Below are 14,544 nucleotides of genomic sequence, written 5' to 3'. Positions count from 1 at the left end.
CAGGGCATTCTTCTCTAGAAAGAGAGGCTGTGGCACTGCCAGGTATGAGCAACCTGGTGTAAAGATTTTTGCATTTCAGATTATTTAGTCCTTGGTACTGAATTGTTAAAAGCTTATGAAGTCTACATTGGCTTGCCTCTAATGATATGCTTTAGAAAATGGGTTCAGGTATAAGTTATACTTCTGAAAAGTTGGTGTTTCAGAATGGAATAATGGATATTTATACAAGGTTCCATAGCAAATGAAGTATCTTCAGCCTTGAACCTGAAAGGCAGCGTGAGAGGAGGGGGTGGAATGAATGGACTCTCCCTCTGCAGCCATCACATGCTCATATCAAAAAATAGTATATTAAGTAAGTGAAAGGCATTTCACATGACTTGAATCCACTGTTTATAGTAGAAGTATATCCCTGGGATGCTGTGGGAAGCATGTACATATGGACATAAGTACTATTCACTGGCTGTAGTCATGAGACAGTTCATACAGCAGGTGGGAAATATCACCTGAACTGTACACTGATAAAGCACCCCATGCTGATACAGAGTGAAGAGTCAGTTTCTAACATTCTAGGCTAATTTCCAAGATGATTACTACTGTAAGAAAAGTCTGACAAGTTGGCTCCACTGGATTTAAAAAATCTGGGCCTAAGGTAACAAACTACAATTCTGCTTGTGACAAAAGTTAAGTGAAATACAGCTTTTAACTCAGATACTGTACTATGGCAGCATTTATGCCATTGCTAGGCTCCTTAACCAAACCTTTTAAACTTAATCTCTTTTTCTTTTGTGGAAGAGTGCAGTAATGGAGTAACTTCAAAGGCAGTTTTTTATATTAGCATCTGAGAAAAAAAAATCATGGCACTGTTTTATTATGACTTTTTTATAAGACTAGTGTTTAACAATGTGCTTTAACGAAAAAAATATCATTGAAGAATGTGTTGACAGTACAACATTTAAAATGGGTTTATGTTAACACTTGAAAACTTTTATCTGAACATTAAGCAAAGCATTACAAATTCTACTCTTAAAGGATAAATATTTATTTATAACCTAGAGTGTGTGTCTTAAAATAATGTATAATCACTTTTTACAGGCAACTCTCTATTCTTGAATAAGGCAGTTGTTATATTGTTCTTTCTGGAAAAAAAATCTTTTTCTTATGTAGTATGTGGCATATGCAGGCTTATAGTCGAGAACTTACCATTACAGTTTCCAAATAACAGATGCCAGAGATTCATATTTGTGATCTATTAGTTACACTGGTTTCCTAGCATATCTGAACTATCTCCACACTTCCACAATTCCTACTACAAAAAAGGCATACTGTAAAATCAAGCCAAAGTGCTCAAACATTAGCCCAAAGCAATTACCTCATTAGAAAGTGTAGGTTTTTAAAAAAAAAAAATCAGATCCATTCCAGTATGCTTCTATTGTACAGTAATTACATTTAAATAACTTTTTAGAACACGTTTAGAGAGTAATTGTCATAACTGAAAATGGTGTCTGTAAGGAAGAAGTACATGTTTATGGACCACATATTCATCGAATAATTGGTGCTGATCTGTCATTTGTTACTGTTGGTCTGAGTTTCACAGTTGCAAAAGGGTTTTCTCCACTGAAAAGAAATGCACAAAGTTACCAGAAGGCTTGCTGCAATACAAAACCAAATTTAAGCCAGTTACTTCATTACTTAGTCCTCAAACAACTTGGATGGTTTTAGACTAAAGGATTCTGTGTAACTCAATTTTAACTTCAAATTTTAAACCAAGCTTACAATGGAAGAGTCACTTTGCAGTGATACAAAATTTGGGAAGTTAATGCCCAGTTATATCTGGACATTTTTTTTTAAACAGCTCCCAGTCTTCAAAGATTTTTGTTTTCAACTCTCAAAGACAAAGTTTAAGTCCTGCTCCCTGTCAACTACTGGAGAAACATTTTTCCAAGAAGGGCCTATGTATTTCACTTGATGCCGCTCTTGAGAAAAGTGCAACCAGTTTTAGTCATAATGTTTTACCAATGCTCAGGAAAGGTCACAGTAATTTGCGGGGTAACATGCTTATTTCCCCTCACAACCAATACAATAATGTATGCTGATATAAAAATCAATACAACTAAGTTAGTGTAAAAGCTTTAAAAAATATACCTTAGAAAAGGTGGTTTTATAATGCCATTCATATCTGGTTTCTGTAAGAGAAAAAGAAGATATTTACATAGATTTACAAAAACACGCTAGAGCTGATCTCACTAGCCTGCTAAGGAAAAAGAGGTCTGTCATTCAAGTAGGCTAAAATATTTAGCCAATTAGAGTAGTAATTCTGTAGTTCAGTTGAACACCACCGCCCCCCCCCCTTTTCTTTTGGTGTGTGTACGTATATGTGGTGTCCATCCCCCCCAGGTGTGAGATCAGTGATCACCTGAGGTCTAGCTGGGCAGTTTATAGGTTAAAATGGCAAATGAAATGTCACTGCAACAGCCATCAACCAAAAGAAGAAGGGCAGAACTACTTGCAGCATAAATAAGCCATGTTATTTCTATAGCATAATTTATAAACCGCTAGTTGTCACAGCAAAACGCCAAAGCTAGGGTGGGAGCAGATCTTACAGCGTGAACACAGTCAGTGTATCTTCATATAACTAAAATCATGAAGGTACAAAAGGCAGCAGCCAGCATAATGACATATTTGAATATTAAAAGCAAAGGCAGATTTCTGATCAGTTATGTAGAGTTTTTGTAAAACCTACTGTGTTCAGCTATTGTTGATTTACAAAGCACAATTTCAGGTATCTCCTGCGACTTTTGCAAGTAGTGGTGGTGAGTGGGGAAAAAAAAAAACCAAGAAAACAGCTGATGGCATGTACTTATATAATTTGCATTGTTTGTATGGGAGTGATACAAAAGAAGGAGTAGTTTTGTGTAGCTATTGCTAATACTTCCTTGTAATGAAACTGTCATGTTAAGTGTACGATCTGAAAAGACTCATTTTTATAGCTACGGTTTGCACCGTACTTCTATGATGTATTTTGTCCTTGTGAAGTTAAGCTAACCCAAAAGATGGCAGTGTCGCTCTGTCACAGTGCTCCTGCAGGATCAAGTGTTTCAGGAGTGATAAAATGGAAAACTGTTGCAAAGTATTACCCTTCACAAGCCTGTTACACGGAAGTTTTGGCAAACAGATAATTTCTACTTCTTTTCCCCCCTCTAACTTTTAGTAGTAATCATACTTAAAAATTACATATTCCAAACTGCAAACTAATTGCATTGCTTCTAATAGGTGTCAGATAAAGTACTAAGTGAAAATTGGAATATACATTCATGCATGTAGAAGCAGGAACACGCAGTCACCATTTAAGTAGCAGCTTGACTTGTACCATTCATTTAGTCTATGTGGCCATTTTGTTTTCAATACTTAATTTCACTGCTGAACAAAGGCCTGTAAGTAAGCCTTTTCTTTTCAGGTACACCATTTATTGTACCAGGAGTTCCTAGCTACTGTAGTCACGGTACCATGACACAGGTAAAGAAATCTCTATTTATTCAGGATTGAATTCAGCAGTGTTCTTAAGCTTGTGCCTGACTTGTGATTCCAATGAAATTGCTTGTGAACATCAGTCATAAATAGAATTAGACCTTAGAATTAGGCCTAATTAGCCCTTAAAATCAATTAGAATGAATGAATGGCTGAATTACATGCTACTTCTTCCTGAATGCCAACCCAATCAAAGCTTCATCAACTAAGTCTTTTCTAGTTGATACTGTTCTGCATAGCACTGCCCTACATAACCCAGCATGAACAACTTAAGTTGCAAGAACCACTCCTCATCTTTCCTCCTTGAAATTCTGAGCTATTTTTTCCTGTGTATTCTGAAACAAAAGAAAAGTGCCTCAGTGAATCATTTCCTGCTTCTGCATAAAAGACACTATGAGCATACTGTCCACGTGTGTGTAAATTCTGTACAAGCCTACAAACTGGCCTGGTATAACGTTGAGCTTACTTCCAAAGCCTTATGGTGGTGTGGGGGTTGGTCACTTGCACAGAAGCAGGAAAGACAAGGAAGCTCTGCAACTTTCCAAAAGAATGAAAGTAGATAGTGACTTCGGAGCAAAACACTCAGGTTCAAGTGCAGCAGCTCTCCTCTACGCTTCTCTTCCTTGTTTTGTATGGTAACAGGTAAGAAGAATCATGGGGTTACAGTAAAAAGGTAGCTGCTATGAGTTATGGGTGCCTCAACAAAAGTAGTCATTATTTTATACTCTAGAATTCCTTTTTATTTTTTAAATCTCTTAAAATTCTTGCTCTCCCTGTGGAAATTTAGAATCTCAAAAAAGATGTATTATCTGTTTTCCGCTCCTAAGAAACCATAAGCCCATTCTGGCCTCCGAAGAGAATGTACTGTTCTAATTAGAATTCTGTCTTAGTCTGTAAACTAAACAATCCGCCACACCTCTTGGTTTTTCAGTTCAACAGGAATGTTAGTCCACAAGCCTTAAGTTTATTCCTAAACCCCTGAACTAATGCCACAGAAAAAACAACCCTTAGGGCGACTACTCTTGAGAACTGACTGAGGACAGTTAGCCACGCTAAGGACTGCAGCCCAGTACAGTGATGCTGAGACAATTTAACAGATTCAGTAATTTCGAAGCTCTATAGTAAGTCACCTTTCCTTGTCACAGGGAAGAGAACTCACTGTACTGCCTGCTTGGCAGCTTCCATGGGCTGATACATCTTTTTTTAACTATTGCGAACATCATTACATTTGAAGGACATGTTGATCCCATACATCTCAGCAGCTAGGCACAGAATAAATGGACCAATGTATAAACCTACCATTACAGAATTGTTAGGGCTCATTGCTTCTTTGTCCAAAAATGAAAACCACAAGTGTATAGATGCTTCTCTTCATAAGAATTTTATAAGTTCCCAGATACTTGATTTGAAAGTGACTCAACACTAAAATTTAGATCTTATGCCTTGATATTAATTTCATGTGTTGGAAAAGCTTTATTCCTGACAGAAAAACATTGTCCTAGAAACACAGCATTGCACAAATTAGACTTTCTACACAAGGTTCATTACTGATAAATAAAACCACTTGAATGTGGATTCAAATGTGCTGTATTCAAACTTATAGATGCTAATATTAGACTGTTCTGAGAAAGAGTCAGCTAATCTTTTAATAGGAACATTTAGATAAAAAACCCAAAACGTGACTAGTCTAGTCGAAATGGGGTAAGATCTCTAACTGAGAGCAGAGCTTCACAGGTCCCTGTCAAGCAACTTCCATCCTTTTTGTCATGAAAGACTCATAGCTCTGCTTCTACTTCATGCACGTTAAGGATCACAGATTTTTCTATAATGGGAAGCACTAGCCTTTTTTCCCCTCCCTGCCAAAGAAAAGATACTTTTTGTTTCAACTTCTGCATCTGCAAGAGATATTTTGGCAGTAGTAGTTAGAAGCATGTTTCTGTACTGCTGCTCTTCTGAAATAGCTGTGGAGTGACTTTATGAAGCCAAGTACAGCTGGAGGGGATGTTTCTGAAAGGCCCATATAGCTGAACCGCCAGAAATTTTTCACATTTTTTAATATTTGTAAAGTTGAGGTAACCTGTTCTTTTAAAGAGCGAGATGTGATCACAAAAGGGATTTCTTTGAAGACACACTATTTACTCAAGGTAATTAATAAAAGTTTCCTTTCCTCCCATTTGTTAAAATTCTGTGTGTCTCTATGCTTCTGAAATGCAGATAACATTTTAAAATTCAGATGTTACTGACAATTGATGTAATTTGTGTCATGCTTATGACTTTTCAATGGTTATTTGTTCTAGAGTGATGTATTGGAAGCTAGTTATGTTTTTGTTATTATTAAGAAAATGTGTCTGTTTTTACTTATTTAAACACAGTTCATTCTCTTTGCGTGTCAATATAACAAAGACCTGTTTTCCCCTCCAATGCTTAATACCTCTAAGGAAAAGATGCTGTAGACATCACAGAATGGTGGGGGCTGGAAGGGACCTCTGGAGAGCATCTCGTCCAACCCCCCTGCTTGAGCAGGCACACCCAGAGCAGGGGGCACAGGACCGTGTCCGGGCGGGGTTTGAACGTCTCCAGGGAAGGAGACTCTGCAGCCTCTCTGGGCAGCCTGTTCCACTGCTCTGGCACCCGCACAGGGAAAGAGTTTTTCCTCCTATTCAGGCGGAAATTTCTGTGTTCCAACTTGTGCCCATTGCCCCTTGTCCTGTTGTTGGGCACCACTGAAAAAGAGTCTGGCCCCATCCTCTTGACACCTACCCTGCAGCTATTTATAAGCATCAATAAGATCCCCCCTCAGTCTTCTCTTCTCCAGGCTGAACAAACCCAGACCTCTCAAGCCTTTCCTCATACGAGAGATGCTCCAGTCCCCTGATCATCTTCATAGTGCTTTGCTGGGCTCTCTCCAGTAATTCCCTTTCTTTCATGAACTGGGGAGCCCATGAGCCAGCAACGTGCCCTTGTGGCCAAGAAGGCCAATGGTATCCTGGGGTGCATTAAAAGGAGTGTGGCCAGCAGGTCGAGAGAGGTTATCCTCCCCCTCTACTCTGCCCTGGTAAGACCATATTTGGAGTACTGCATCTCAGCACTGCCAGGTCCTTCTCAACAGAGCTGCTTTCCAGCAGGTCAGCCCCCAGCCTGTACTGGTACATGGGGTTGTTCCCCCCCAGGGGCAGGACCTTACACCTGCTTTTGCTGAATTTCATGAGGTTCCCCTGGGCCCAGCTCTCCAGCCTGTCCAGGTCCTGCTGAATGGCAGCACAGCCTTTCAGCATATCAGCCACTCCTCCCCATTTTGTAACATCAGCAAACTTGCTGAGGGGACACTCTGTCCCTACATCCAGGTCATTGATGAATACGTTGAACAGGGCTGGACCCAGCACAGACCCCTGGGGAACACCGCTGGTTACGGGCCTCCAACCAGACTTTGTGCCATTGATCATGACCCTTTGAGCTCTGCCATTCAGCCAGTTCTCTATCCACCTCACTGTCCACTCATCTGACCCACACTTCCTAAGCTTACCTATGAGGATGTTATGGGAGACAGTGTCAGAAGCCTTGCTGAAGTAGAGATATACATGACACCCTAAAAGTAGACTTCAAAGAAGCCTCCTTTCCTCCCATTTCATTTTAGAGGACCATTGTTTCCTGATGCCATTCCATTATACAGGAGTACCATTATAAATATTCTGTCATCCTTTGAACTTAAACGGACTCTTTCACCATTAATTAAAATGTGATGCAAACAACTTCCAGCTTCTTTAAGTTTTCTACTTTTATTTTTCTTTTAAATTTCTTTAGTTAATTTTACTTCCATAAAGCACAAATCTACAAAGGCCACTTCATTTTCTACTGTATGATTCAACAGATTATATAGCAAAAACTGCCAGGACAACCCAAAATTTGTTTAGATGTTATATTGTTATACAAAATTTTTTAGTTGTACCAATAAATAATAAAATGTGAATTTTTTAGCTACTGGCAGCAAACTATAGGGTTCCTGACTTCTGAGAAGTTTGCTGTGGTACCTATTAATGGAACTTTGCATCTTGCTCTGGTAGAGTCTCATTTTTAGCAGTGACAACTATGTTTTATATGCATATATAAAATCACAGAAATTTTTTTTTTTGTCATCAAAATGTCATTTCTGCTTCAAGAGGCTTTTTGAAGAAAGTCTCAAAAACATTTATCACCATTAGGTACACATCAGCAAAATATTTAAACAAGCAGCAAGAAAGACTAGCAATTGCTTAACTTGATTAAGCAATTCATTTGGATCACTGCTTGAATGCTGACTTAATAGCAGAAATACTAGCTTTATACAGCATTATCTATTCATAAAAATGTGTTTCCACTCAGACGTGGTTTTGCTGAATATAGACATTAGTTAGCATGTATATCTGCCTGCACATCCACAAAAACACCACTAACTTTCATGGGGTTGCGTAAAGCATTCCTGAATACAGAGTTTATGCTGTTTTAAATCCCCTGTCCCACAATAGCTCTAATATCACTTAGGATGATGGATTTGTACTACTTTCATGTTTCACATATTTCACTCAAGAAGTTTGCTATGCAGAGTAAGTTTCCTAGTACTCTTAGTTCTGTCCCTGAACAATTCTTCCCCCTTCCTATTGCCACAGATGGATTAATACCAAAACCCCATGATACTCCTGAAGACAGCTGCATCGAAGGGCTGCTGAAGTCAAGTACACGTAGCTAAGGTAGAATATTCCAGGGCCTCATTTAAGTGCTCAGCTGAGCAGGTCAAAAGAAAGTAGGGCAGAACATTTGGATTCACGGTATTGATTACTTACCAGACCTGCGTTTTCTGGTCTGTCGGTTGGTGTTTTAATAGTAGTACCTTTGGAAGACTCCATTTTTTTATCTGTTTGCAAAGACCCCAGGTAGTCTGGTGGTGGGAGGACAACATCACCTTTTTCCACAAGATTTACAGAACTAATACTTCTGATTGGTGCAGAGCTGCAAGACAGACCCAACAAACATTTTCAGTTCCTGTAAATCATCTCTCTCACTTATCTTTAGCCCTAGGAAAGCACAAAAGTGCACAAGCTGAAAGTGAATAAAGGCGTACAATCCCATTGAAGTCAGTGGGACTCTAAAGTTAGGGTGAAGTAATTCTTGGGTCTTTGTCTAACCATTAAAACATGTTAATGTAATCAAGGCATCATACTACAGACTGTTAGAAAGTATTTACCATATATGTTACTGAACAAAGAACATGAGCAGAAAAATAACATTTTTAATAAGTTTTAGAAAATATGTGGGCATTTCTGCAAGCCCCACCCAAAGCAGTACCTTGGCACTGGGACAAATGCTTTTTCTTCCACTGGTTCTTCTAGTGGCCTAGTATACGATGATGGAAACCATCCTTTTCTGTAATGGGAAAGTTTTAAAATTTCATATTACATAAAATCGGAACTATCTTTCAAAAGACAGCAGTGGACAAAACAGTAGACTCAATGAACTGAGATTTAACTTTTAAAGACCTGATTTCTGATGATACCAAATTAGTGTCCAAAATCTCCCTAAAATAAGAGTAGTGATTAGTACCTTACAGAAAGGCTCCAAGTCCCCAGTCAATGACAGCCAGAAAAAAAGGTGGAAACCCATGTACTAATATCTGCTAACAAAGTCTGATGAGACACGTTTTTCCTTCATGTTCAAATTGGGTAATACAGTGATTATCTTACACTTTAGTTGTGTCATGTTCCCCGTAAAGCCAGCCGTCCTTTTCTTCAGCTACAAGAAGCGTGATGATATCCCCCTGTGCAAAGCTAAGCAACGTCTTGTTACTTCCAGCAGTATGTGGGAAGATTGTCTTTACTTTTTGCCTTTTCATTATATTTAGTCCTGTGGCAACAGAAGTTGAACGCAATAAACTGGCATCGTCTGAATTCTCTGTCAAAAAAAAGAGGCAACATTAGCCCCACACTAACGAAATTAAGTACAATTAATAGTCTGACAGGAAAAAAGGTAAATAAAGGAACACTCAAGTGCAAATCAAGTTCTGAGACTTTGTACTGCTTTGTTTCCACTTAGACAAGCCTCAATTATCTGCCAATGTTTATCACCATGAGCTTCTTAATAGCACATGTGTTTACATGCATCCCCACCCCCAATAAACTTGAACCAACAGATATTAAAAGTTATGTAATTTTTAACTTGCTACTTTCCTCTTTTGGCATGAAAAATGCTAAACATTCACAGCCATAAAAGACCTTTGAAAATTTTCCATTCTAAAAGAACATGGAGCGTATACGAAATCCAAGATTTCCGTTTCAAATGTGCCTAGCACTCATACTGCTCTTTGCAGACACCAGATGTTTACCAGAAGACAACATAAAAGAGGTCTCAAAATTGTATGTTATTTGACCAGTACAATATATTGTAAATGCATTTTTAAGGAAGAAATGTTGGAATTGCTATTATCACATTGAAGAATTCTGCATTTCTTATGTTGTGATCTAGGCTTAGTTCTTCCCCTTCCTCCCTATAGCAGAGACAGTAAAAAAATCAATATATTAGAAATTTAGAAAGGAAATCTTAATAGGATTTTACATTTCAGAAAAAATACAAGCCTATGCTCATTTTGTCGCATGCGCATGCTTCCCTAACTGCTACGTCCCCTTAAAGGAAAGCAAAGCAAGACTGTAAGAGTAGTTTATGTTTATTTGTGTGTACTGAAATGATCAGAGGTATCTTGTTCAAAATTATAGAATGTATTCTGTTAAGACTGGAAGTCGTAAGAGCAGTTAAGCTGGGTTAATTCAGGGATACACTGAAAGTGATTAAAATAGCATCTACTGATCTTGACCTGTGTTTTACTGCAAACAATTCTTCTCTTTTAACACAGATTTCTCCTGTTAGGTTGCTTTGTAAAGACCATTTTCTACTTCTCCATACATCCTGGAATTCACATCGCAGTAGTCAAGAAGTCATAAGATAATTTCAAACACTATAGTATGTCATTTCTACTTACACAGTTTGCAACAAAGTGACACTCACCTGCTGAACTACTTAGTTTTTCAGAAGATGTCTTTGGAACTGTTGCAGGATTGTTAAACATATCCACTAGTGGACTAGTGTAGGCCCTGCCTGTAGGAGCAGGGGGCACCTTGGATGCATTTTCATTATGAGGATAAAAATCATTTCCAATCTAGAGTCACAGAAACAACAGTATCACAACACTGAGGAGACCGTGACAACTTACTTGCAACATTAAATTCTAAAAAGCAATGCTTAAATATTCCCAAATGATACATGTTCAGGCCTGTCAGAAAGTCCTTATGTTCCTATGAAATTGCTGATAGAATAGTTAGTAAGAAGCTTCTGTCCCTTGATAGACATTTGTTAGTGGGAACATGGTGATAGCCTTTTTTTTTTTTTTTTTCCAAAATAGCAGTTACACCTAGATAATCTCCAGATTTTTTTTAGAAGTTTACTGATATCATTTTATTAAAGAAGTCTAATATCATTCACCAACTAATGATGACACAATGTACAAACAGGGAGGATTTAGAATTTAACGTGCTGTAATACTTTATAAGAATCATGGAGGGAAGACTGAAAGAAAATTTAAAAATGACATTTTATTATATGTAATTACTGTTATTTACAGATAAGAACGTAGGAAATAAAATGGTTAGAACAGAAGTAGTCCTGAGGCTGGGCTCTGCAGAAGTCCTAGGCACCCAGGTGAAAACTGAGCCTTGCCTGGATATGTGCTTCTGCCTACTCTACTGTGTGTTTTTGCAGTAGCAGAGCTTCAGCTTAATGATTTTGCTTTCATACCCAAGCCCAGCATATTCCAGCTGAGGTACAGCATAGACTCCACCCCAAACGCTTAGGTACAAAGGAGGCTAGTGAAGCCACTCTGCTCCCATTTAAGAGAGAGAAAGTTGAACCATCAAAGGAAAACATACCGTGGTATTTCTCTCTATCATTGGTGAAGGTTGTGGAGTTCCTGATATTGGTGTGGAACCAGGTGTCCTTATTTCGTCTATCATTATTTTGACTTTTTCAGGCACTTTGGTGGCATCGCTACAGGTTTCCTGCCACCCAGGCAACTTGGATTTTAGGAAGTCCGCACACTGCATCAAGTTTAAAAGGTACTTGTCAAAACACATGGTTTTTCATAAAATTGCACAGACCTACTTGTTAATTTTTGTTATACCAAAAATTGTAACACCAGCAAAATGGAAGTCTCTTCAGAGATTTTTTTTTTTTTTAAGTAATACTTCTTTGAAGCAAATAATATGTTGTAGAAAGAGACTGTCCTTTTTCAGGGTCAGATAGTGGAAATACCTGATCAGTCCATATGTTTTTCTCTTTAGATATGATTTTTTTAAAAAGTCACAGTAACCCTTTATTGTTGCTACAATACATTTAAGAGAATATTGCATTGCAAACACTGATCACAACACTTGTTGGCACTGCAGTGTTCCTAAGTGCCATCTTAGTTACTTATGGCAGTCTGATCTCCTGTATGAATAGATTTCAGGAGTTCCATTTCTGTTCACACTCACGCTACTGACCTGAACATGATAGAAGTGCATATGCTGGGTAAAGCTGCAGTGCTTGTCAACCAGAAAACAGAATCTTCTTTTTTCTTCAAGGAGAGCTTCTCTGCAGCCTTCTGCAATAAATCTCTGAATATCACTCTGTCGAGAGCTCACGGTTTCCAAATACTAAGGAAAAAAAGAAAACAAAAAAAGACACATACAGTATCTGAGTTTTATTTGATAACTGCATCCAACTACTGAAGCAAACTCCAAAAGCCTTAGAAGAGCTTTTGGAAAGGAGGGTGGGGTAGGGTGGCTCTGCTTCCAAGTCTTTCTCTTTTCATGCACACACCCAACTTCCCTCATCAGGTAAATGTATATTCTTATTACAGGCAATCAATAATCTTATGGGGTGGGGGGGGGAGCGAAGCAAGGCAAAACAAGAAGCAGTTTTTTAGCCTCTAAATGCTGCAGGAAATAAGAATATGACATCAAAGCAGCAATTGTGCTGAGCAATTTTAAGGCCACAGGTGTTCTGATTAGACTATTTACCTTCATCTGCTCCATAGCAGTTATATTTACTCTCACAAAGCTATGACAAATCTCTACTTCATTTTAGAGAGGGGAAGATGAGTCACTAAAAAGACTAAACTATATATATCTGAGGTTATGAGGTTTCATGGCTAAACTGTGATTAAAGGCTAATCCTTGAATTCTTACCTTAAAAATACCTTAAAAAAATAAAACCTGTTATGAATACAGGTTAAAAGACAGGTAGTAAGAGATAGGAGCTAGTGCTATTTATGTTTACTGTACCATGTTATAAACAAAGATTTCTTTTAAAAGAAAATTGAAATAGAAAAAGATGGAGAAAAACCCCACATAAGCTAGCATAAAATAAAAGTATCATGCAAATAAAAATATCAATGGCAAGTATTTTCTGAGAGGTACATAACCACCAGCATATGACTTACTATTTAAAATAAAGTTTCTCTTCATTGCCTTGCTATTTCTTATTTCGCCTCAAGATGGCAATGCTGTTTTAAGATCAGTAGGAAAGGGACTAATAAGTGATAACAGAAGTTGGCTTTTGCCTACTTTGTGAAATTAATTTACAGCAAATTACTACTGACTTTGCATAGCATAGCTGACTCCCTGTGTAAACCTCTGCATAAAGGTGTATTTACAAAGGTACTTTAAAAAAAAAAAAACAAAGCCAAGTAGTAGTCAAGAGCTGAAACCTAGAAACTGAAGCAGAAGTCTCTGAACATGTAGAGCTGAGCAGTCCAGAGCTTAATTTCAACGGGAATACATACTCTAGGAGTGCCTTTAATATAAGCCAACTCTGAGGAACTAAAAATGCATGTTCTTTGAAATTGTAGAGTTTAACTGTTCAAACAACCTACAGAGGAGTTAAGTGTATTAACTAATAACACTGCATATACAAAAATTGTGGTGAGCTTCAGAAGTCAAGTTTTAAACCATGCTCAGATGTGACCTGTAATAGCTTAACATTTTCTCTTGACCAGTTCTCCTACCAAAGAAAGAAACAAATAACTTCAGAGACAATCCGCTTACCTCCATTTCTTTATGCTCATATTTCATTACATTTCGTGCTCCTTGGCTTTTCCTTCTGATTTTTTTCAGCTCAGCCTGAGACTTCTCTAGAGAATCTAATTTGCTTCTGTGTTCAGTTTGGTATCTCTTTAAAGTTGCCTGCAATCAAAGCATTTAAAACAACTCATCATGCACTCAGCAATGTAACTGGGTAAGTGACTAAAAAGCATTACCATAATCTGTGAGATATCACTAATACACATCAAATGAGTTAGGCAATTGCCTTTCTCAACTTCAGTTTAAAAATGCCATTAGGTCATACATCGGTTCCCTTTTTAACTCAAAATAAGCATGAAAATTTTTGCCATGTTTAGCTATCTAAATTAAGCAATACATTAGAATTCAGCTTAACTGTTAGGAAAACAATTTCTGAAATATTCTTTGACTGGCAGCAGATAAATAAATTAGGACTTCTAGAATTGAACGTACTTACATTCATATATTTTACATCCAGGTCTGTTTTCTTCTCCAGTTCAGATATAATTTCCTTGTGAAATTTTTTGAACTTTAAAAGCAAATGAACAAAGGGTTATTAAAATTGGCAAAATTAATTTATAATTTCAAAAGAAAAAATAAATTAAGAAAAGATATTAACTTACACTCTCCTCTAGACTGTCATTAAGTTTCTTGTGTGTTCTTGAAATTTCTACAAGAACTTGGCCTGTTGACAAACATACAACCATATTTGTTTCTTTCATAGTGTTCTTAAGTTTGTTAACAAAGAGCAGTAATAAAATACATTTGACTAATGTATTTATTAACTAGAATGTATTTAAGAGGGATAGGAAATTTCTTGCTGTTGTTCATCTCAGCAGTTTAAATAACTACATCTGGCCACAGACAAACCAAGCAGCTCAGAAGTGATATAAGAATAATT

General features: G+C 37.5%; 1 protein-coding gene across 1 annotated transcript in view; it reads right to left on the bottom strand.

The window, feature by feature from the left end:
- Nucleotides 1-852: 852 nt before the first annotated feature.
- BAIAP2L1 (BAR/IMD domain containing adaptor protein 2 like 1) overlaps nt 853-14,544 on the bottom strand; it is a 43,785-nt gene continuing 30,093 nt past the window's right edge. Inside the window, exons 4-14 of the mRNA XM_075105021.1 lie at nt 14,267-14,328; nt 14,101-14,172; nt 13,629-13,766; nt 12,084-12,236; nt 11,472-11,639; nt 10,555-10,705; nt 9,240-9,447; nt 8,845-8,922; nt 8,343-8,508; nt 2,143-2,183; nt 853-1,614 (exon numbers count right to left, since the gene is read on the bottom strand). Of these exons, the coding sequence (XP_074961122.1) occupies nt 1,539-1,614; nt 2,143-2,183; nt 8,343-8,508; nt 8,845-8,922; nt 9,240-9,447; nt 10,555-10,705; nt 11,472-11,639; nt 12,084-12,236; nt 13,629-13,766; nt 14,101-14,172; nt 14,267-14,328 (1,313 nt within the window). The 3' untranslated portion in view covers nt 853-1,538. The remainder of the gene's footprint in view (nt 1,615-2,142; nt 2,184-8,342; nt 8,509-8,844; nt 8,923-9,239; nt 9,448-10,554; nt 10,706-11,471; nt 11,640-12,083; nt 12,237-13,628; nt 13,767-14,100; nt 14,173-14,266; nt 14,329-14,544) is intronic.

The sequence above is a fragment of the Phalacrocorax aristotelis genome, chromosome 10 (genome assembly GCF_949628215.1).
Source record: "Phalacrocorax aristotelis chromosome 10, bGulAri2.1, whole genome shotgun sequence".
Classification (NCBI taxonomy): domain Eukaryota; kingdom Metazoa; phylum Chordata; class Aves; order Suliformes; family Phalacrocoracidae; genus Phalacrocorax; species Phalacrocorax aristotelis.
Note: the sequence above shows the minus strand (reverse complement) of the source record. Positions and strands in the feature narration are given on the sequence as shown.